Source organism: Melanostigma gelatinosum (assembly GCF_949748355.1).
Source record: "Melanostigma gelatinosum genome assembly, chromosome: 20".
In the NCBI taxonomy this organism is placed as follows: domain Eukaryota; kingdom Metazoa; phylum Chordata; class Actinopteri; order Perciformes; family Zoarcidae; genus Melanostigma; species Melanostigma gelatinosum.
Window position 1 is genome coordinate 11878259 of NC_136653.1, and position 25557 is coordinate 11903815.

General features: G+C 43.6%; 1 protein-coding gene across 1 annotated transcript in view; it reads right to left on the bottom strand.

The window, feature by feature from the left end:
* myripb (myosin VIIA and Rab interacting protein b) overlaps nucleotides 1-25557 on the bottom strand; it is a gene marked incomplete at its 5' end in the record, with an annotated part of 83764 nt that overhangs the window by 32110 nt on the left and 26097 nt on the right. Inside the window, one exon of the mRNA XM_079291963.1 lies at nucleotides 20205-20426. Coding sequence (XP_079148089.1) covers nucleotides 20205-20426 — 222 coding nt within the window. The remainder of the gene's footprint in view (nucleotides 1-20204; nucleotides 20427-25557) is intronic.

Sequence of the window (25557 nt, forward strand, 5' to 3'; positions counted from 1 at the left end):
TACAGTTGCTGCTGCCTGCTGCTGTCAAAGAGTGGGAGTGTTTCACTGATCAGAGTTACAGGTCTTCGGTTTTTCCCTGAACAGTGGTCAAAAAGCTTTTATTTGTTTATTTACATTGTTGTGTCTTCACCCTGTCCTTGACGATGGTTTTCAAGTAAAACAGAAAGCTTGAAAACTGCAACAATGCCTTTGTCCTTCTTTTTTTGCACTAATGCTCCTCTTTTAATTGGCTGCATTCACATGTTGGGAAGCCAGTGAGGGATAATGTCTTTGTCGCTATAGTATCTTTCGTGTCGTCCCCGGGCATGAAAAGGCGCAGCCGCACTCACGTCCGACTTTAATTGAAGCTCATGCAGCAAAGAAATTCAAGTTTCTTAATTCAGAGCTGGATGGAGCTGACTCGCAGGTCAAAGCCCGCCGTTATTCAACATTAAACAGTGTTGAGTTGATGCCGATTGGGTTTCAAAATGAAGGGGTAATTATTCTTGTGGCGTGTCATCTTGTTATTTAAAATACACTAGGCTGGAAAGCTGCATCGCTCTCAGATTGTTCACAGTTTAATATCGCTTTGCTCAATATCAACACCATTTGAACTTTGACATCCCGTCGTTTTTGGTACCTTGAGCCTGACACACACAGACGCTGGTACAGAGCAAACAACGCTCTCCCGACTCAGTCTGGCAGACAGGGCGTGGGAGACGGACGACGATGAATCATTGATGCTCGGCACACAGATCACACACAAAACACACAAGCGCACCCACACACAACACATACACACACATTCACCTTCTTTTTCATACAGCGTGGTGTTTTTCTCTGTGCCATCCCTGATTTTGTGGTGACAGAGACAGATGGAGAGATTGAGAGGGGAATGGCTCAGCAACAGAAGAGGATAAATCTCCCTCTGCCTTTTACTGTGGTCTGAAATGACATTAACAGCTACTTTTGGCCTTTGTTTGTCCGGCGTGGACTTCTGCAACCATCCCTATTTGCACTAATTCGTCACTTTTTCCACATTTCTCAGTCTTTACGTCCCGTCACAACCTGATATCTATCTTAGAATATTTGGAGAGAGGGTTCACAGCAGCAAAGAGTCTCTTAACGCAGTAGAGTGTTGCAGATTCCCAAGTACATTTTGATATTCAGGAGGAAAATGTGACACTTTTAAAGGTCAGCGACAGTGTGTTTTTGGCACACTTCTGTTGAATGGGTATCTATGACAGTGTTATAAATCAAAACATCTAAAGGGCTGGCGTTTATGCTTGATGTAAATGATGCATGTCAGACTGTAACAGTGTGGTCATGCACGGCTGGCCACCGTATAATCATATGAGAACTGTATATTGGAAAAAGGGTGATGGTGTGAATTAGGAGCGAGGATAACAGATTGCACGAGAAGATGGACACCATATCGACGAAATACAGCGCCACTCATTAACCGACTGCCCCTGTGACAGTCAACCCCACCCTGCATGACTTACAGTACGGATCACAATGCCACCACAGTGTGAGAGGACACACTGTTGGCCTTGAAGCTATTTCACCATGTGCTTGGATTAACCATGTTATCATTCTTTAATCTACGGTACATTTCATCCAGCCTTTTGATGACCCATGTAAGCCTCATCAGGACAAAAACATCCCTCAACTGTAACAGAGGAGCCTGAAGCCTAAACATCACAGGTGGAAAAGCTCAGTTTTAATCACATTGGGTCATATGTTGAGTGGAATGCATGATTCAGTATGGCCAGACTTGCAGCTGCTGAAAATATAAAACTCTGCTCAGACATTGAATGCGTAGCATCGCTGGCTTCATCTGTACAAGCAACGGGCTGTTGTCTCTGTGAGGTGACTTTTACATAAATGTTGATTACAGCTTCATTCAGACCGTTACAGAAGGAGCCACAATATTTACCTGATATTTGGTACCTGATGCACGAGAAGAAGCAGTGGAAGTGGCACATGAAGGGAAAGGAGTGTTTTCTGTTGTCTCACAGGCTACATAACTGATGGGTTATGAAACTTAATTAATGACCTTCATCAGCACGAGGGTCACTTGCCCTCCAGTTTCTCATCAATTACATCATTTATTTATATAATTCTGCTGCCAATGTTTACCAGTGAACAAGGATAGAATAACTAAATCACAGACTAATCTGGCAAGAGGAAAATGTCCTCAACAACTTAAAATGCGCTCAGTCACGTTTTGTTTCTGGTTGAATTGCTCTTTGTGCATCACAGATGACGCTGAAGAGATAAATCACTGTGCTCTCTCGCTGTGCATATTTAACCGTGTGCTGCTGAAGCATTTACGTGAACACGACGGCATTCAGTTCAGACTAATGCCGCAATGTTGAACGTGTAGTTGAAATGTCAATTGTTTACATAGATGTAAACAGTGCTCGATTTAATATATTTTTTTTAAATAAATTGGCTTTGCAAATGTTTGATAAGGAAAGAAATGCACTCACACGTTTGTTACACCTCAAGGGTACACAACGTGTTTTAGTGAGTAACACTGAATGTAAATACAACTTTTGGTTGTTTACAGGAAAACTACCCAGGGAACCTTTAAAGAAATAACAAAATAGAAGAATCAAACTCACTGGGAAAGTTAAATGTTCTGCTTGGTTCGTGTTTATTTATGTGGCAGAGCAAGGATTGTGACTGTGACTGCTGCACTCACATCAATATATAAAATGTCGGTGTAAGTGCTGGAAGGGACTGTAAGGATAGGCATACTAAAGCAGCAAACAACAGGGAGGGGTGTAAATGCTGGATGTTGTCAAATCAATCTTAAAGGAGGAAACCTGAGTTGCACAGCAACACAAAAGGACGTAAATATGGACAGTGATGAGACAAACGACTGAACTGCACTTGACTTTGAAATCAGACTGCTGCCCTAAAGCCTCAATACCATTCCACTTTAGAAATCTACAGCAAATTGCAGGATGAGGGCGAACTGCTCTGTGCGTGTTGTGCCATGTGGAGGTGGTGAGGAAAGGGATTAGCGTGCACGACGAGCTTCCCAAAATACGTGTTTAGCCTGCACTCAGACTCATTTCTTCCTTCTCTCTCTTGTTTGTCCCTTTGTGTTGTCGTCTGTCTTTGTGTTTGTTTCATTCCGTCTTTGTAATCCCGTTTCCCCGCGTCTGTTGATGTTTGAATATGCTTTTTGCAGCTTTGTCCTACATGTTGTGTTACATCCGTGCGTGTCTGAGAGAGAGGGTGTGTGTGTTTTTTTTTGCTCGCAGACAGCCGAGGTGTGTGCGTTTATCTGCCTGCAGGTATTTGAGGCAGTGACACCAGGTGGAATCCATTACGTCAGTAGGTAGGTAGGCAGGCAGGCAATCTGATATTTACCATCGGTGCATCAACAGCAGACTTGGAGTGAGATGGGGGATATCAAACACTCAGGCCAGCAGGGAAAAAGTGTTTGCTGCAACCAATTTGCCCAAGATGTGTGTATGTTTCACAAAGCGTTGAAGTAAACAGAAACAGAGTGTGGAGATGCCCTGCGGCTGTTTGGTGGCGTGAAAAATGATCTCAGCTGAAGACGAGTGCAGAGAGAGAGAGAGAGAGAGAGAGAGAGAGAGGGGAATAGAGATACAGAATGAGAGAGCAAGAGCGAGTAAAAGAGTGAGAGTGAGAAACGGTGAGAGTGAGAGAGGGAGGGGCCGAAAGAGAGAGACCTTCATTCAAAATGCATGAATCTACTAAAGAACCTGCATGGCCTCCACAGCTCACTGATGCAGGCGAGAGCAAGCACACTTGACAAAAATGCCTCTCACACTGACACACAAATCAATAGTTAGTGTACAGCACACGTAGACCATCAGAGCATCAGATCAAGAAAATATTGCCAATTCACAGACGACGCATCTTGTGGGAAAAATGACCAAAAGACCAGATAGACGTAGAGTGTTTTTTTTTTATCTGGGCTGCGTGTGCTCTCGTGAGCTGTCCTGCAGGGTGCACACACAGTGCCTCACTTTGTGCGTGTGCGTGAGTGTGTGTGTCAGCTGGAAATGTGTGTGTCTGTGTGTGTGTCTGCTTGCAGCTTTGATATCTCTCCCATTGGCAGCCCTGGTATGAACGGATGCTTTGATCCCACTTGAATCAAACAGCATCACCCGAGTTCCTGTGCTGCTCTGAACAAATAGCCCAACAGAAAGAAAGAAAGACGCACAGAGAGAGAGAAAGAGAGAGAGAGAGAGAAAGAGAGAGAGATATCTCCATTGTTTTGGTTGCTCTGGGCCACTCTGTGTTGCAACAGTATAGCAGCTTCCTGCTGCATGATTTCCTGTTGTATTTCAACTGCCAGCAGCTAAATAACACTGAACAGTAAGGTATTCCCTTTTAGTGCACAGAATCTTTAAAAAAGTAAGTCAAAGTAGGAAACCCAGAACTCATTTTCTGCAGCTGAAACAGGTCCACAGTGTCTCCAATTACAGCAACTTCCTTTATTATTTATTTATTTACTCCACCAAACAGAAGGTTCAATGACACATTTATGAATACACTGAATCATTTAAATTAACAAAATAAATGAAATTTACAACAGCAAATGCCCAAAAGCCTGATTATTTATGAAATACAGCAGAACTAAGGCATGAAAATATGTTTCCCGACTGCACTCTGACCTGGCCGCAGGGGCAAGCAGACAAACAATACAGGCAGCCGGTCAGCAACAACCGCCTCGTCCCAGAAGCCCAGGAGGTACAGACCTACGAACATCAGATGATTTTAAACAAATGAGATCAAACAGCACTCCTCCCTGCGGTGGGAAATCATGACTAAACAAGGTGAGCGGAGTGCAGTCAGCTCTGCAGCGAAGCACCGGCTAAGCCTCATTTAAAGTGCTGAAAAATGGGAGAGGAGGTGCAAAGAGACAGAGGCCTGGAGCGATGCACAACCATTGATATGCAGCGCAATAAGGGTGTGTACATACACACCATCTGAAGTCCCTTTCGAACTTGGGATATCTACATTAGCATATTCTGCTAATTGTTATTCATTGACACAAGCCCTATTTTCCAGTACATTAAGTCCACACAGTCCTTGTGTGTGAGACTTGTGTGCTTCAAAGGCTACACTTACTTACTTGATTCAACTGCATATATAACTACATTGAAACTATTGTCAAACACATTTTAAAACAGTTATTGTTCATTCATGCATTATTTTATTTTTTCAGCCTTTAAATTATGAATACAACTATGACATTCATCATTTTTCCATCTCTTATCTTCACCTTCTCTCACATTTAAAACATTTTTGTGGTCTATATTTACTTAAAGATGCCTCTCTATCATTTCATGACATACAGCCAAAATTGGTTCTAATTTACTTTTTTAAAGTCTATAATTATTCTGGTAGCGAGCTCTAGCCTCCAGAAATGCTGACCTGGTGGTCCACATGACTGAATTTGAGTACTGTGACTGCCTCAGGTTTCCCTCATCACTCTTGACCTGCTGGTGAGCGATGAGTCATGGCCAATCAAACATGCTCCAAATGCACTTTCGATCCATGACTTCACCGCAATGTGCTATGATTATGAGCATTTGTAGTGCTGCAGTTTTGAGAAATAATCATGACAACCATTCAGATGATCAAAAAACATAATTTGCAGAGTGGTCTTTCTTAGCAACTGGAATACTTTCCTTCTTTTATCACGAGCTGGCTGCTGCTTATGCTACATTTCCTTACTTTGGGAAAACACTTTCTACTTATTGCTTGAAAAGTAAAACTATTATTATTAACAGCATGAATATACCAGGACATTGACAAAAAACGAATATTCACTTTCATCAAAAGGGGCTCTTGGTTTGACAGGCGGGGAATGTGCAATGAGTGTAAAAAATCCTGCAGTGCAAATCTCTCATCTGCTTTACGCTACAGAGCATTCACTGTGGCAGGAGATCAGACAGTGTGATCTGCCTGAGGGAGGGATGACGGTGCAATACAGGGAGAGAAAGAGTGAGGGGTGAAGTTAGAGGAGGGAAAGAAAGATTACTATTCATCCAGCCCCTTGAAGAGGTTTCTATCATTTCATGCCAAATTCTTCGAAAGATACACAGGCAAAGAGGACAAAGAGCAATAGCTGTCTAAAAGTGTAATGGAATTAAATTCTTAATCAGAAAGCAGAGATCCACTTCATCTGCCAATCATGCAGCTCACATCCTCTCCTGCCAGCTTATAGCAGACCACATGAAACACGACTGGCTGCGCTGTGGGGCGCCTCCTGTAAGAAATTTGAGTAAAAAACTGTAGTTAGTAGATATAATAAAAGTGTTTAATAATTCATAATTAATAATTCATAGTTAGTCATAATCATAAGGGTTTCGAGGATGCATAATTAAGATAAACAAACATGCAGAAGCATGAAACTTCTGCCAAGTTGCAGAAGTATAAACTTTCATTTTGAAGGATTATTATAGATGGGATTAAAACGTAACTGACAGTCATTGAATGTGATGATGAACTCAGAGCCAGACAAGTGAATACGCTCCTGGAGGATAGCCAATAGGAATCGGGATAAACGGAGGAGGAGGTGTTTCGAACAGATGTGGGAGGTTTAATTTAAAAGACTTTTTTCCTCGCCCTTGTTCTGTGATGGCTCCCGGACGACAGACGTGTTTACACCGGAGGAGCCGGGTGAGGTTTTTGCAAATGGGGTTTTATTGTTTTAATATGTCATAGGAGTGTACACTCCAATGTATAACTGTAATCGTGCTTACATCAGTGGAATTAAATTCCTTATAATTGTAAACCAGTTTTGGTAGCGTTATTATTGCAGCGTGTGTGTCGACGGCACAAAGCCGGCCACATGGCTGGCTCGGCCTCCCCTTTGTTATGAGGTAAAAAATACTATCTTAACAAATTTGGCACCCCAGATGGAGACTTTCTTGCCGGCCTCGCTGTGTGTGCTGACGGCGGCGTTAGTCAAGCAGACAATCCTGGGCCCACAATATCGGTAGGCAGAGCCGTTTCATGAAATCTGTGAGTTAGCTTCTAGGAATCTTAGAGGTATTTCTGCTTGGCTAAGCGTTGCTAACGGCTAGCTCTGTGTGGCCGGTGGGTACGTTCCACGAGGGAGGCCATGTTCCACTGAGGTAAGTACGATTTGCTGTCTGAAGTATGATGAACTTAAGGGATTAGTCAAGAGTATAAGGATCCTAAGAATTAATTAAAGACGGACAGCGCTGTGTAAGTAAATCACCACATTGGAATCAAACAAGCTGTGGTACGGGCGAAACTGCTTTGCTCATGCTGGGAGCCTCCTTCGGCCCAACATAAGTATTGTTAGGCCTGCAGATAGCTAGTTTAAAGCAGTTATGTAGCGAGGCGAACTGAGATGTTGTGGCTTTGAGAGGCTTAGGTGTGCAAACCTTTGTGGGCTTAGTCCACGAATGTCGGGTCACGTCGCATAAGCTGCTTAGAGAGCTAGGCTAGCGGGAGTTAGCTTCTGAGGCCGCAGGCTCCAGGAAAGACACTCTTGCTAGCTTTGGCTGTGAATATAATTAGTGGATCATGTGGGTGATTCAGAGGGCGTAGAATAAGGGCTTTGGTGAAACTAGACAGACTGGGTGAGTGGTTTGTGGCGTTGGAAGTGAATAACTCGCGTTTCATATACGTAACAGTGAGCTCGGGTCCGGATGAGCTAAAGCCCGTTAACCGGAGGTTTAAGGGTTAATAAAACAATAATACGTGTGACTAGTCTGTGTTTTAGCAGCGTGGAAATACGTTTAAAATGATGACTAAATAAGTCCAATAATACGTGTGACTAGTCTGTGTTTTAGCAGCGTGGAAATACGTTTAAAATGATTGATATTGCATGACCGCGCTGTGGGGAGCTAACGCTAGCTACGTGTAGCTCCGGCGTTGCGGTACTATGTATGTAAAATAAGTGCTTATAAAATAAAATAACGGCTGGATTGAGAGAGGAGACAGAAGGCGTATGAGTGGAATTAAAGTGTGGGATTTTGGTGATACTTGTGTGTGCGTACGCTGTATTAGAAGCTCCGTTTTTTTCGTTAGCATTGCGGTTAGCATATCTGTACAAAAAAGCCGGTTTCATGACAACTTCCGGTTTGGCGCAGAACAACTTCCGGTTCGGCGCAGACGGCAAGGCAAGTTTATTTGTATAAGCACAGCTCAAAGTGCTTCACATAAAACCATTAAAAGCATCAAAACATAAGGCAAAAGAAAAGGAGATTTAAAAACAATTAAACAGAAGGAATAACTGCAGGTGACCGTAAAGAAGTGTTTAGAATCTGAATTTTTCAGAGATTCATTGTCTAAGAGCTGTGAGCTCATATCCTGACCTTAGTTTTAATTAAGCATTATAACTTTAGTCGTTGACTTTGGTTTTAATTCAGCATTTTAACAAAGATTAATGGTTTCAGTTGTTCTTCAATTCTTGAACTTAATTGTGACTCATTGTGCAGACCAGAGTGTAAGTGTAGTTCAACAGTTTGACTTACATTGGTATTTCTGATTGAATATCTTTGAACACAGTTATTGATTTTAAAGTTGAATTTAATATTTAATTGATTAATTATTCATTGTTTTTTAATTTCATTTTACTTCCAATTTTAAACCTTTCGAATTCTGATTTGGAACTGGATTGTGATTCTGATTCTGATTTAGATGTTGAGTTTGATTTCGGAATTCCAGCTTCAATTTTGGATTCGAGATTCCTTCACATATCCAGTATTGACTAATTTTGGTACATTTACTATTTTACATAGTTCCTAAGAATCAATTTTGACACGGACGGCGCAACATATTTGAGAGATCGTTGACCTCTCTTACACTACAGACGTATGCTAACATTTACTGCTGAACTTTTGGCAGTTCTGTGTTTGTTTTAGTCAAGGTGCGTGGTTGAGTGGGTCCAGATCTGGGAAGTGGAGCAGCGGATCCCAGTTTTGGAGTCAGCGGCCACACGCCATACAGCACAGAGGGTGAGTTGACTTTGATTCAGGTGATGACAAGCATGCACATTTAATACACACATTTGAATACTCCTAGGCTGCATAATGTTTACATTAAAGAAGCAGAGTAAGGAAGTAGGAGCACTGGTAAGAAGACTAAAATGTGAAGTAAGAGAAGTAGAATGCATCAGAAAAGATTTGCAACAGCAGATAGAGGAAAGACGAGCAGAAAGTAAAGAAGACGAGGATATAAAGAGCATGCAGCGGCGGCTGCTGAAACTTCAAATAGCGGCGGCTGACAGAGAAATAAGTAGAAAACATCTGGCCAAGAAACAGATGGCCGTAGCCAAGGCTCAGGCCTCACAACAGCCCCAATATCCAGCTGCACCCCCGACCTCATACCAACCAAATCCAGCAGTACCAGCCCACACAGTGGTGTACTACCAACCTCCACCACATTATAGAGGCAGAGGACGTGCACGAGCATCTAACAGAGGGAGAGGTAACTACAGAGGAGGTTATGAAAGACCTGTAGGTAGAGGGAAGTGCTACGTATGTGGGAGAGAGGGTCATTGGGTAAGAGATTGCCCACATAAAAGGAGAGGAAGACAGATCAGTGCAGCACCACAACATGCTCCGTTCCCACCACAACATCAGCAGCACCTACGACCAGGTCCAGCTGGACCTCCTCCCGTGAGACATCAACAGATGCCCATGCTGTCACCAGGACCATGGGGGGGTTCACTGTATAGCCAAGATACATAGATGGTTGCCATGTGATCCCTTACAGCAGAGATATCGAGGTGAAGGGGGGATATGGTAAGGTGTCAAACATTTATGGTAAGGTGTCAAACATTTTTTGTAGATCCACATTTAGAATCGTTTTCAGTAAAGGTGCTACTCACAAATTTTGAGATTTAATAACGTCATGATAAACCACAACTAGACTTGCTAACTCTAGAAATTGAGAAATATACGGGAGCTCTAACTAACATGAGCCGAGTGTTGTTTTCTCAGGTGACAAACGCAGAAGCAGCAGCTGACGAAAGGAAGCAGGCTGATGTGTCACCAGGCAGTCTGGTGTGGATAAAAGTCCACAAACGCAAGTGGAGTGAACCAAGGTGGACCGGTCCATGGGAGGTAGTATTGGCAACCTCACATGCAGTAAAGGTGAAAGGTAAAACTGGAGCTACTTGACACCACCTCACTCACTGTGCAGCAGCGAAGGTAACAAGTGTGACACTCGCAGAGACAGGAGTGAACATCAGACAGGAAAATTTGAAGTTAAAGACACCTCAAAAGAGGGTTTAGACAGTACTGACAATGACGTTTCCCCCACAGTTTAAGCGAGGCCTTCCATTGGGAGACTCTAGCTTCAGTAGGTTATGGAAGTCTGTAATTACTTTCTTCCTGATTTCAGTAGCTTCCCTCTTAGTATGTGGAATTAACCACAGACAGGAACCAGATCACATGCATGACTACATCAGGATTCGACATTTAGCCTCAGTAGCTAATCAAACCGATCTTAGACCACGTAGAGAGGCTTCTCTGACGACACTCACCTATGAAAATGTAACTCTCACTCTTATGTTCAAAGAAGGTACAACATCAACGGTCCAGTTCGACTTCTGTGAAGTAATTTCCAGTCCCAAGTATGAACACGCCTGCGGGTGGATGACCAAAACCGTGTGCATCATAACTGACGAGTGTGGGCCCGCCACAAATAAGTATGGTAAGCTGTTATCGTATCATAACTGTGATTGTGAAGATTGGGGATGGGCAACGATGAACACAGGTGGCGAGGGTTTAGGAAAAGACCCCAACCCAGGTCTTAAAGACCGACTAAAGATGTTAAATGCCCCAGCTTCTTATCACATGTGTAGAAAAGGGGTGGGTAGATGTAATCCTTTAAGACTTACCTTAACAGACCCAAAATTGACTGACGGAGGACTTTACGTAATACAGGGAAAGGCTACTGATAGTCCTGCCCCACAAGGGCTCATTAGGATTATTGTTAAGCCTGTAAAAAGACCAGGTTCGACATACGACTGACGCAGAGAATGAGGTAAGGGGTGGAAACCGGAATGGCAGATGGGAATTTATGGTGGGTACAATATACGGCTTCAAGCCAGTAGTACAGATTGTATTGTGTGTTTAGGATCTAGACCCCTAGCAACACCAGTTCCTTCAAGATTCAGACTCCTAAGTCCTGAATTAGTTGTATTTTAACTCTGTTTACTGATGACACTTTGCCCCTCCAACACACTTGTCAGAGGCTGCACTGGCATTACCCACCTGTAGAATATAATACCCCACCTCTGTTCAAGGTTTCAGAGGGTCCATTTGATTGTATAGCCTCAGATACAGCTATGGGGCCCAATGTAGGCAGTATTATTGAAGCAAATTGTAGCAACAGTCACAATGCTAGCAACTATCTATATAACAGTGTGTTAAGACAGACAGCACCTAGAGCTGATTTATGATGGTGGTGTGGAGGAAGAACCATACATCCAATCCTGCCTAAAGATTGGACCGGTAGATGTGCGTTGATGCAACTTATATTGTCATTCTATATCCTGCCTGTCACTGATGCAACTTATGGAGAACTCATCTCTCCACGCCCACATGCTAACAGAAGATCCAAAAGAGATGCCGGTGGCCCGAAGGGGGCCTTTGATGACCAAGTGTACATAAGATGACATAAGACTGCCAAGGGGGGTGTCTAATGACTTTCAAGCCAGAAATCAAATAGCAGCAGATTTAGAATCTGTTTTCTCTCAGAGGGTGATGATTAATAAAAATGTCGATTGGATCAACTACATTTACTATAACTAACAGCGTTTAGTAAACTTCACCAGTGACGCCATATCAGGACTGCATGCACAGCTGGCGAAGACTAGTTTTATGACCTTGCAGAACAGAATGGCATTAGATATGATTTAGCAGAGAAAAGTGGCGTGTGCCAGATGTTTGGGTCTGCGTGCTGTACTTTCATTCCAAATAACACAGCTCCTGATGGATCGGTGACCAGGGAGCTGGAGGGACTGACAGCACTCAGCCAAGAGCTAGCAGACAACTCTGGTGTCACGAATCCATTCACCGACTGGTTGGGAAGTATGCTTAGCCAGTGAAAACATACATTTTTGGCAATCGTAATTATTCTGTGTGCTGTCATCATAGACCGCCTAGTTGTCTGTGGATGGGGGTTCCCGTGCATCCGTGGACCTCTACAGGGGTTTATTGTTTCACCGATGAGCCAGACACCAGTCCAGGCAACCAGTTATGTGACGAGGATGAGGACGAATTGGAGCTTCTGATGGCCACAGTCTAGATGAGGCCACCAGAGGGACTTCACGAGCGGTTCCTGACCATCCAGATGGACTTCTAAAACATCCAGTGAGATGTTGGAAGTTTGGAAAATAGACGGATTGTTTTGGATGAGTATTTGGAGATTAAATTTTTTGTTTAATTGGGTTATAAAGGGATTTTAGGGTGTAAAAGATTAAGAAATGTAATTTTGTCACGTGTAAAAGAACAGTCAAGGCTTCTCAGTATGTGTTCTCTAGCCTACAGGCTGTATCCTGATCCTGCCAGCCCCAAGACGTGGAAGGCAGTGACTTCCAACGCACTCTATCTTGAAACGAACTGAACAGAAATACTTGAAATGATATCTGTGTGCATGCATTCTTTGCCTCGGTTTAGATAGATAGGGAGCCTTTCCCTGGATTGAGTAGGGGGGAGGTCTCCAGGGACATTTGCATAACTAACTACATTTGAGTAGCTAACTCACAGTGAACTGTGAGTTAGGGGGGAATTGTAAGAAATTTGAGTAAAAAACTGTAGTTAGTAGATATAATAAAAGTGTTTAATAATTCATAATTAATAATTCATAGTTAGTCATAATCATAAGGGTTTCGAGGATGCATAATTAAGATAAACAAACATGCAGAAGCATGAAACTTCTGCCAAGTTGCAGAAGTATAAACTTTCATTTTGAAGGATTATTATAGATGGGATTAAAACGTAACTGACAGTCATTGAATGTGATGATGAACTCAGAGCCAGACAAGTGAATACGCTCCTGGAGGATAGCCAATAGGAATCGGGATAAACGGAGGAGGAGGTGTTTCGAACAGATGTGGGAGGTTTAATTTAAAAGACTTTTTTCCTCGCCCTTGTTCTGTGATGGCTCCCGGACGACAGACGTGTTTACACCGGAGGAGCCGGGTGAGGTTTTTGCAAATGGGGTTTTATTGTTTTAATATGTCATAGGAGTGTACACTCCAATGTATAACTGTAATCGTGCTTACATCAGTGGAATTAAATTCCTTATAATTGTAAACCAGTTTTGGTAGCGTTATTATTGCAGCGTGTGTGTCGACGGCACAAAGCCGGCCACATGGCTGGCTCGGCCTCCCCTTTGTTATGAGGTAAAAAATACTATCTTAACACTCCCAAGCTGGAGATGTTTCTGAATGAGAACCAGGAGGTGAGGTATATATATATATATATATATATATCTCAAATTACTGAAGACAATGTCGGTTGAAACCAACAATTGCCCTTGGAAAACCCTATGGAGTGAGATGTTATCATGGCAGAAAAATAAATAAAACTTAGCGCAAATAAGTACAGTGAAAAACAACTGCTTTCTTAGCAAAACACAACTTACCACGGGGAAAGGAATCAGGCTCAAAGCAAAATGAGATTTTGACCCTGAATGCAACACACAAAGGAAAGACGCACTATATAAAGCTGCATTTGGTGGTAAGCCTCAACAAGCTGTAACGGGGGAGTGTTATCGTGCATTACCTGCGTCTTGCTCCACTCCGTGGTAAACAGTTTTCTGTCTCCTAACCCACAATAAAAAAACAACAAGCTGCTTGAGCTCCTGTTCTGATCCACTATAGCCAACTCACTGCATAAACCGATTTAAGAATCATGAGATTTCAAATCACCTGCAGCGTGAGCACAGTGAGACACAAACGACCCTGTTCACGTGGAGCCTCCTCCACATCACAGGAACTATAGCCGGTGCTGTGCCGCCTCCCTGTTACTGGCTTCACAACTGGACATGGAGTGGTGCTCAGATCAGAGGTGTAGCTGATTCAGTCTCACCCACCTACACACACACATACACACACACACACGCACACAGAGGAGACATGGGAGCTGGAGGCCGACCAGTGAAGTAAGGCAGACTTCACTGTCTTGTGTGTGTGTGTGTGTGCGTGTGTTTGTGTCAGAACCTCACCCCCGACAGAGAAAAATGCTTTCATGGAACACAAGGGGAGCGGTTACAAAACAAGAATCCAGAGTCGCACACACTCATACAGCACACACAGATACACACAAACACAGGTCGGTACTGCACACGCACTGAGATTGCTTCAAGGCTGGAAAAACTCAGCCGTAATTAGTTTTAAAAGGAAACTCTTGCAGAAATTGCATTTAAAATTCAAGCGCGGTTTGTGATTCAGGCAATGTTTCAATTAATGAGAGCAAGGTGCTTAAATAGATCTTAGTCAAAGCTAAGTCGGGACCACCAGGAGGTGTTCGAATCTAAATTAGCAGTGTGCCGCGCGTGTGTGCGAGTTGCAAGATTCTCCCATATGTTTCACTGCTGTCGAGCCCGACCGGGTATATGAAGTGCAAATCACCATCAAGAGTTACGATTAACTGGCGGCTCCCGTGTCAGCTGGGTTGGACACGAGACAAGGCCGCGGAGGAGGGAGAGAAGAGGACGAGATGGAAGGAGAGAGGGTGATAAGTGGCTCTCCTGCTGATTGGGATGAAATAGTCCTTTAAAAATTCCGAGCACGTTTGCATGTGGGGAAGCTGGTGACAGCAGCATGAAACATGGCGACACGCATAAACCTTCCTTGCCATTCATGTTGTCGTGTGCGATTTAAAAGCGCCGCACTGCAAATTGACAGCGCCACAGTGTGACGAAGGAGAGGGGAGACTTCCAATTCTTCATCTGCTGAGGCTCGCAGCTCGCCGTTTTGACTATTTATTGGAAAGGAAACACACAATAATCAGTCCCGCAATCCATTGTTCATCCATCTGCTTAAGAACAGACAGAAACAGCGTAAACAAGCATGAAACACAAACAGACATAGGCATGTAAATGCCTTGTTAAAGCAGAGACGTCGTGGCGGTGTGCACACATTTCATCTGCAGCCCGGTGCTTTGGGGGCAGACCCTCCCTGTCAAAGACTCGTCTTGCTCACCCGCACTGGTAAAAATACTCCCGCAAGGAGGACAGAAAAAGATCACACTGTGACTCTGCATCTATAGCCGCCGGTGCTTGTCTGACAGCAACAAGAGAGTTCATGGAGTTGAGAGCGCTGGCGTCTTTACAGACACACATTGATTGTCATTGTTGCGGGAGCATTTTGAGATGTCAAAATACAGATTCATATGCATGGATATCAATAAATAAAAACAAGAGGAAACAGACTTCTAAATGCACACTTTTGTGGAGGTCTGTGGAGGCAGGTGAAAGGAACAGAAGCAGACAGACAGGTGAAGGGTCATAGAAGCTGTGCAGTCCGAGGAAAAAGTCACGATGTACATTTCCTGCATCTCAATACGATTATGTATGTGCAGTACCTCTGCTGAAACAATGCAAAGCTGTACAGCTCAACCTGTTGCGCCAAAAAGGATTCTGGCTTCACCAGGCTGTTTAAGAAAATCAATTAAAGAGCTTCAGGATCTATTTTCTCTCTGGACAGCAATAAAACAACAGCATGTAGCAAGAAGTAGATTAATTCAAGCAATAAAGCATCTACATTATTAATCCGTTAAATGGAGACCAGGGTGAGAAAGCGGTCGGAATAGCCTCAAGATGTCAAATGTCAGTTTATTGCCCAGATATATAAAGCTGCAAAACGGAAACAGTCCATAGCTGCTGATGCATACTTTGTTGAAAAATTTAGAGTAAATATATATATTTGTTTACATGATGAGACCACAACCGGTACATCTCTGTGGTTAGACTCATGCTGCTCAGCACCTGGATTTTGACTTACCACACATACTGCTTTGTGACTGACAGTTTGTCTGCTGATATGCTAATAACCATCCATTCACTTCCCCTTATGGGGGAAAACATACAGCAAATATTCAGCGTCTCTGAGAAGGTGACAGGAGCTGCTGTGGCAACAATAAATGGATGTGACACGCATGTGGTATCTGTAAATGTGAGCGTGTGCATTTGTGTGGTTTCATTTTAAATAAACCATTACAAATAATGAAACCAAATAATGAAATGCGGACTCTGTGTGTGTGTGTGTGGCTGCCTGTCAGCGACGTGGTTACGCCACCATGACAGTGCCAGGGCTCGCCCCCCGGCTCACATTTAAAACACGAAACATGCTTCATGTTGCACTTTAACTTCAGCAGCGTGTTTGCGTGTCTGTGTTTGTGTGCATCTGAGCGTATGTGTGGCTGAGTATTTACAGACTGTTTGCAGTTGTGCAATGCACAATACAGTAAAATTATGACATGTTTTCATGCATGCGTGGAATTAAGTCCCCCTGATTACAATATCTTAAGAGGAATTTAATGCCACAAAATGAATTTCAATTGAATTAAATGCCCAGTAAGGGTGTGTGCTTACTGTATGGTTATGCTTATGTAAGCCTCTCCTGTCAGTGTGTGTTTTTGTGCACATGTGTGTGTGTGTGTGTGTGTGTGTATGTATGTACAGTATAGGTTTGCAGCAGATGCCATAATCTCCTCGCAGTCATGGTTTAGGATAAGATTATGAAAGCCATAAAGTGGTAAGAACACTTTGGTTTAATGCTATTTCTCTGAACACACACACACACACAGTAAAGGTACATCATTCTATGGCCTGAGGACTGTATAGGCAGGCGCAGAGCCGTCCATTTCTGCAGATTAAGCACAGAGAGTTGCAGAAGCTCAAATGGAAATGTGAAAAATGGAGACTTCATCAGGTAGAGAAAGCGGGGACGTGACAGAGAGAGGGATGGTTAGAATATAAAAAGGGACCAAAAATAAAAAGGATGTAGAAAATAAAAGACGAGGATAAGCAGGGAAATAACACAGCAAGAGGAACAATTCAATGCCAACGTCAAAACAAGAAGGAGAATGGAATTACACCAAATAATTGGACATGTACTTTCCTCCTCTGTCACTCTCTCTCCTAATCTCTTTCATTCTCCTGCCCTCCCCCTCTTCCTCTCACTCTTGACCTTCATCTCCTGCTCTCCCCTTTAACATTCTCCCCACTGCTTTGGGTGGGCAGCCAAAACAAGAAAGAAATGACTTTTCAGTTTCCACTAAAAACCTTTGTGTCATTGAACCATCGGTGTGTGTGTGGTGGGTGGCATGTGTGTGTTTATGTGCAGAGTGTGTGTGTGTGTGTGTGTGTGTGTGTGTGTGTGTGTGTGTGTGTGTGTGTGTGTCTGTAGTGCTTGTGGACCATGGCTGAGGATGCCGATAATTCTACCAGACTGCAAATGGTCATGCCTGTCCCACTCGCTCAGGAGGGAAAGCTGTGTTTGGTGCATGTGTATGAGCGTGCGTGTGTGTGTGTGTGTGTGTGTGTGTGTGTGTGTGTGTGTGTGTGATTGTGTGTGTGTGTGTGTGATTTACAAGATTCGAAAGGTGTTATGACAAAGCTGCTGATTCACTTTTCTCTTTACACACCATCTGTCATCAACACGCAAACATCTCATGTCAATTGGCAAAATCCGATGGCAACGTCCATCTCAACTACATCTGCTCGTAAATGTAACGAACCAACATATCACCGATATATGCGTGTTAATGCACCTTTGCTTGCAGGCATGTGTCTGCCTGGATGTACGTTTTTGAGTGCATCCATGTGTGAGTGGGTGACTTTAGCCTCAGAGTGTGTCCATGTGTGAGATGATTACAAATCTGCTTTCCCGAGACGGATCACGATTGTGAGCAGCGTGGCCGCGCCACTGGGAATGTTGATGGACAGCCGGTGCATGTGAGTGAAACCAGTTGGTGGTCTGTTCCCTTTTATGAATTGATTTAGTATTTAAATTCCCGAAGGAGGTTTAAAAAGACACAAAAGCATACTAACATTCAGTCGGAGAAGATACAGATAAGCTGATTCACTGTGAATGAATGAATGAATATTGTGATTTTTGACTTGACTTAGTCTGAAGCTGTATTTCACTTTATGTATTCTCTTATAGATGACATAATGAGCTTTGTATTCCCAGCACACTTACTTCGTTTCAAACAGATCCTCTTCTTTCAGAAAGCATTCCTTCGCACTGTGGCTATTTCCAACAGTTACAGTCTGTTTAGCATCAAATCAATGTCTTTTCTTTGCAATCATCCACTCCAACAGTGGACTAATAGCTATTTCCCAAATATTGTTCAGCAGGCCGCTAGCCTCAAGCTCAGCACTCGTGCAAGCTGTAAATCAGTGCACCAAATGACACGACTCCACCCGGAGAGAGAGTAATTCATGCTAAAACCCGATTTAAGCCCTTTTGATGCGCTAATGAAAAGTGCTGTATTTATATGTAGCTGGTAGACGGCAATGTTGTGACATCAGGCCCATCTGTGACTCAGTCTAAACCCCTAATGAGAACATCACTGAGCCCGAGGCAGAGACACACTCGGAGAGCGATCGAGAGAAAGGACCGGAGGAGAGTGTGAGGGAAGAGATGATCGATGCAAACCTTGCCACCTCTTCTGACTGCCATCATCCCTTTCCCTCCTCCTCGTCGCTGTCTCTCCTGCTCCCACTCCTCCTCCCTCCTGTCTGATACACCAGGACTAAGGGCAGCGGGTCTAACTCGATACACCACGCAGCAAAAATCAATGAAAAGACAAAAAGAAACGGAGCTAAATGATTGAGGGGAAGAAATCGGGCCAAGTGGAGGGGCAACACATTTTTGACAGCTTTTTCTTGCTCTGCAATCCGGTCCACCTCAACATACGCAAATCCTTCTATCTATGTCCTTCTGCCGTTGTCTTTGTGTTATTGCACTCTAAATATCACAAAGAAGGTATTAAATCACATATTTTGTGGCGTATTGTGGAGTATTTTACTGTACTTTTTTAGGAAGGCAAACGCACCAAAAGCAGCTCAGGTTAGGAAAGAACTGACTAAAAGCAATGGAGTGTATGAATATAATGCCCTAAGAAGACACACTGCAGTCATTTATACCAAGCATATTCGCTAATATCCCAAGCTCACAATTCATTTGACCATGAATGCATCACAAACACTGACTCACACACTCCAGCGTTGTTGTATTTCCAACACCCCGCCCTTGCTGCCCTGACAGACAGAGTCAGGGCACTAGAACAACTCCCGAGGCTTTGGACTGACATGCACGGGTAAACAGCCGTAACTGACATGCATTAAAAAAAAAGTTCTGTAACACACATTCAAATATAACCGTCTGTAGTGCCTCTTTTGCTCCTGACATTGTTCAATAAATCATAAATGTGCATTTCTTCATATCTAGTCCGTACGCAGGGGCGTGGGGATTGAAAACAAGCAGAATGAAATGAGAAAAGATCAAGAAAACAAAGATTTTCCAAAAGAAATTGGACTTGTGTGGCAAAGGTCTTTGACAAAGACCGATACATGCATGATTTTTCATTTTGCTGCCCTGCCGTGTCAACATCTGTCCGTGTCCGTCGTTTTGCAGCAGTGTGTACATCTCGTCATTTCACTCCAACGGACACATTCCTTAGACTCGCACACGTCCCCCTCAAATGTCCTCCCCTCCTCTACCCATCGTTTCATTACACTCTTCCTTCATGGACCCATCTTCTCCCTCCCAACTACCAGCAATGTTAAAAAAGGCAGCAAACTATGCTGTAAACATGATTTTCCGTTCAAAATGAACAGTTGGATGTCCAAAACCCAAATCAAACAAATTCCTCAAACCACCCATCCCTGCAGCGCTGACTCCATCGGAGTCCTGCATTCCCTCTCATTCATTCATTCACTTTTTCCCCTCTCATCTGTCTTCTCCAGTGCCCGTATTGCCTATTCCCTCAACACTCGTCCTCTTTCAATCCCTTCTTTTTTCCAGAAATACCACATATCTATTTTTCACCATCCAATACCCTCCTACTTCAGCATCCTCCACTTTACCAATTCACAGCTCCCCTCGTATCTCTCATCCCCATTCATTCCTCTGTCATTACTCTAATCTCTCCCATCCTCTGCCGCCGCCGGTGTGTGTGTATGTGTGTGTGTGTGTGTCGAATGTGTGTGAAAACACTAACCTGCCCTTCTGGCATGCGGTGCAGAGCCAGGCTTTCTCCCTCTTGCTGTAGGTGCAGCAGGTCTTGCAGACGTTGTACTGGCAGTCCAAGCACAGGCGCTTGGGGTTGAGCAGGAAGGTGAAGGGCGCACAGCAGCGGATGCAGCAGTGCTCGTTGAAGCGGTGCTGCTTGGAGAGGATGGAGCATCTGCTGCCTTCCTCCGCCAGCTCCTGCTTCATCTCACTGAAACCGAGAGGGGGAGAGAGAGAGGACAGGGGGGGGGAGGGGTTGAGAGAGAGCGAGAGGGTGGTGAGCGTCTGGTCGAGAGGTAGAAAGTGAAAACGGCAGAGGATGGCGACGCGGAATAATTGGAGATACTGTGGTTCGTTAAAAATGAAAAGGGTGGGTATTAAAACAAGAAGAGGGGGAGCGCAGAGGGGGGGTCATGGTTTTGGTGAAAACACTTCCCTGCTCCCTCTCTCTCTCTCTCTTACACTGATTCTGTGGAATCAACGTGATGGCTGACATTTCAATTTGGGAGGACTTGCCATGCCTTGTTTGTGCCCACATCAGTCAACACAGCTGAGGAGAGCGCAACACGCACGTCTTCTACATCCTCAAATGAAAAAAAAGTACTGTGTCTTTGTTAATTAGGGCAATAAGCGGCACTATGAGGAAGATGAGAATAAATCGGCATAAACAGTGTTAAATTGGAGCTCCTTTGATGGGTACCTCATGTAAAACACACACAGCATTGATGAAAAGCATCCACAGTCATGCTGGGGAGCTGTTTGGGCTTCATTCCAAACGTTAGTTTAGAACCACGGTCATGAAGGAGCACCAAAGAGCAGCACAGTCTCACTAATCTTAGCGCCTCAGAGAATTGTTCACACCAATGAACTATTGGGATTAGAGGCAGAAATACTTGACCAAAGCTCATTTACAAATCACATAAAATCCAGAAACCACAGCTGACGCTGACATTCAAACAGCTGCACACAACAAATTGTGCTTCACATGCCCATATTTGGCTTATAACAGAGCAGTGAAGTTATCAAGTTAGATTTTTATATTCAAAGACAGGACACCATCGGTTGTTAATCGGTGTGTTGACAAGCAAAGCAGCTCTGCTGTACGAGACCTGGACTCAAATGTTCATATAAATTATGAACTTGGGTTTTTCCTCTGTCGGATTTGCGCTGACTGAGCAACAAACCATCGGCAGCGGCTGCAATAAATCATGTAATTCTTTGCCTTTGTATCATAAACCTGTCACCATTAGCACATTTTGCACTCGTGTCAATTATAGTTAAAATAATACACAACGAGGAGGAGAGATTAAGTCACACGTTAATCTGTGTTCCACGATCACCCGTTCGTTGTCATTAGGCGCGAGTGGAGGCTGAGATGCGGCGATGGAGCTGTTGCTGCTGGGAAAGGTGTGAAAGTGCATTCAGCTCGAATGGGCAGTGAGTAAATTATTCACGCTGCTCTTCTATACACTACATGCAGCCAGGTTACAGCGCACACTGCTCTCACTGATCCCAGACATTCACACAGAGCAGATGCCACGTACAGTACATGCTAACAGATATGTGAAAAACATAGAGAAAACATATCCTTATTTACGTAGAAAACCCCATATATGTCTGAACACAGTAATGGAGCCAAAGTCGCACATGGAAAATGACGTCTATTGCTAATACTAGTGCTGTATGCAGCATATTGTGAATTTCCTGTGTGTGCTGTGCGTCTGTCTGTGGAGCCGGCGGGGGCATCGCAATCTCCTGCTTCCCGAAGTTATTAACGCTGCTCCATAAGCAGATCCTCTGCTGCCTCGCTGATTGCTTTTCACATGCATCATTAGACGCAGCATATTAACAAGATGAACAAACCATTTCATATACAGTGTCATGTGAGAATGGGGGGGGGGGGGGTCTGAAGGGCAGTGGTTGGCATATGCATACTGTACCGACATACACACAATTATGTATCAAGATGATCAAGAGGAGGTTTTGTATTCTGCACGTTGCAAGGTCACAGCTGCTGGGAAATGATGGCCCCCAATCAAATTAAAACAATCGAAAACAAACCTCCAAGCTAATTGAAAGAGACTCTCCTGGTCTTTTTGCCTCGCTGTGTATGTGATACAGGTTTAATGAACAGCCCGGTTATGGCGGCTAGCTCCGGCCATTTAATTAAACGAGTGGGCGAATATAGACATATACCCAAGGACAAGAGGGGTTTGTCATGCCTGGCGTCCCAACGCATTAACTCACATCACTGTTAATGAGACATGAAAACCTGTGCTCATTTAGCAGCCATGACTGGAGATACACGTGGTTCATCCAGGTGCTCAGATACAATTAGCTCATAGCAAATAACAGCAGCCACTCTTTACCAGCAAATGACCCTTTTAAGTTGAATGTGTAGTGTTAACAAGCATGTATATTTAAGCTCTTAATTATGAATATTCAACCATGTAGAGTTAACACGGAGTTATGTTGTTTGAATCGCTGGTATGTATATTTGAATCAAGGCTGCAAGAATGCTACTAAATGCTAAGCTAAGAAACTAAATGGACCTTGTAAGCCTGATAAATGTTTTCTCAATTGCGATTGGTCAAGAATGAACTTTAGATCCCACCTTTTAAACCATGGAGTCATTGAAGTCCTTAAAGAAAATGTAAATTTGAACCTTTCAAAATAACTGGGCATGTGTTGATGAAGACCATGACATGTGATCAAAAGCTCCAGAATCTTCATACAAGTAATTGCGACTCAATTAATGTCTGCAGTTTGGACGATGAGGACAATGAAAAGTGATTCATTCTGTCATTTAGAATCCAGGCAGCAGAGTGGTATGTGGATTTATAATATGCCTACAGTATTAATTGCACTGCAGCACGATGAACTTGGCTCTCTCATCTCCCTTTTCCATCAATTCAACCCTGCTTCTTCCTCCTCACTTTCACTTTCTGCTAGCGATATAGTCATTTGTCCTCTCATGTCTCTTGCCCCTTAGTTTCCATCTCTCCCTCTCTATTTCAGCTGACAGGCTTAAGTTTTCCAGGTGAAGTTGAATTATGTTGTGGCTAGATTTGTAATCAAGACATTTTGAGGTCCAGCGGCAGCCTGGCCAGAAAACAAAAACAATTGCAGTTGTTTAAAAAAAAAAAAAAAATGATGTATCACCCTCTCAGTAGCTGTTCTCCTGCTCAGTGCGGTGCTTAAGAGTTATAGCACTGCTGACTGACACAACTGAAATGCAATGTGAGGAATCAGCTAAAAGTAACACTATTGTGGTTAGAATATGTCACTTTATGCTAAAAGTAATAATATTTATAGAAACCAATTCATTCGTGCGGTTGCTTAAGAGGGTGACGATTCATATAATGTCACATCTGTGACTGGTTAAACAAAATGAATATCTTTATACCTCTAAAACAACATGTATGCGGTTGATGGATTTATTATAAAACACCACAAATTGAAGTACGGGCAGACAGTGTCTCATGAGGATATTCATCGCTGAGTACAAAAAGCTGTCACAACAGAAAACAGTAGCCAAATTAGACTTTGGCGAAAAAGTGTTGTAGGGATGCAATTAATTAGATTTGTAAGAAAATATCTTTGTATATTTAGCATCCTTCAAATCAAACATTCAATTATTAAGGCATAAAACTGCATACCACCTCCATACATACATAAGTAATGGAAGTAATCAGGAAGCAAATCTGAAATGGAATAAATCAAACGCTCATGCAGGCTGTTGTTGAAGCTTTCTGAATGTGGAGCCATGCACTAGAATCAAGAAGGAAGAAAAGCAGAGAGCACACTGAAGAAAAGCCATGTTGGAGCATTGTTAACCCAGTGTTAGTAGCCGAGGGGAAGAGCCTGGAGAAAATGAGCATAAAATATAGCAGAGCCTCTTTGATCAGTGCTTTGATCTGCCTGCTGCAGTGGAAACCCACAACACCAGTATGTTCCCCATTACACCAGTAAATCATACAGGCTTCCAGCAGAGAGAAGTGGGAGCACACCTGTCTGAGAGGAGGGTGTGTGTGTGTGTGTGTGTGTGTGTGTGTGTTTATTGATCTGAGTCAATGTGCATTTCCAAGTGTACAGCAGCCAGATGCACTCGGTAATTGTGAATTGATTGAGGGCTTTACAGACGCTTAAGGTGCTTTTAGTTGAAAGTGGGCAATTTCTAGTGTGAAGATGTTGCCTTCCTGTTTCTGTGTAGATCTGTGTGTGTGTGTGTGTGTGTGTGTGCGCGTGTGTGTGAGAGTGTGTGTGTGTGTATGTGTGAAAAGCTGCAATTTGAAATCCCTCTGCTACTTCAGCACAATGGACAGCACCATGTCAATAAGCGGCACAGTGTGAGCCACTTCTGGGCCGCTCCTGAAACACGCTGCAGTGCGTCTGGTGGAATCACAAGCACCGTCCACAGTGGCCACGATCAGCTCCGGCGTCTGCGTCGTAGCCTGAACACGGTGCAGCCGCACTCGGTGGAGGCTGCTGATATTTCAGGTGGCAGGTTAACGAGGGGCATTTTGGTCGTTTTGCTAACAAGAGGGATGCGCCCCCCCCTCACAAATCACCTACTGCGAGTGTGTACTGTGTTAAATCTGTACGTAGTAGTACGTCTGTACGTAATCTGTAAGTGTGTGTGTTATGTGTGCATGCATGCATTTCTCTTTCTACACCCTGTGTGTGCATTAGAGCTGGAAGAAGTCTCATCTGCTCCACGGTTGGGAAAAAAGCAATGAGAACGAGTGGGAATGTTGGCTCAATCGAAGCACAGAATTTGCATTTGGACCCCGACTGGGTGAAGCCAAGTTACACCGTTCATCCACCTTGACTGGCAGCTCCAAAATAGAGCAGAGAGAACCACTGTAGGAACTCTCAACTCTCTTTTTCCTCTGCAATGCAGTGGCATGTGGGTAGTACATTTCAAGGTAGAGCGTTTGCCGGTAAACTGTTGTTTAAAGTGCAGGTGTCGGAAGGATGGTGAGCTGAGAAGAAATCTCATTGCTTTTAGTTGGAAAAAGGGGGGCATTCCTCTCATCTGCAGGAATATAATTGTATATCTTTGTCCACTGATCAATTTACAAGGCAGCCCTGAAGAACAAGCTAAGGAAATATAAAGTAATCCCAGACGTCGACCCAGGTCTCCTGCAGGATGATGTGGGCTGATGTCCCCATCACACTGCACAGTACAACTTATTTGACGGCAACTGTATACATCAGCACTCTCATCCATGAGAGGTTTGACAAATAGCGATGTAAATCTGTGTCAGTAGATCTCAGTATAGAACAGGTGAGAGTTTCGAGCTGAGGCTCAGCCAACAAGGTCATTTTCTCCAACCAGC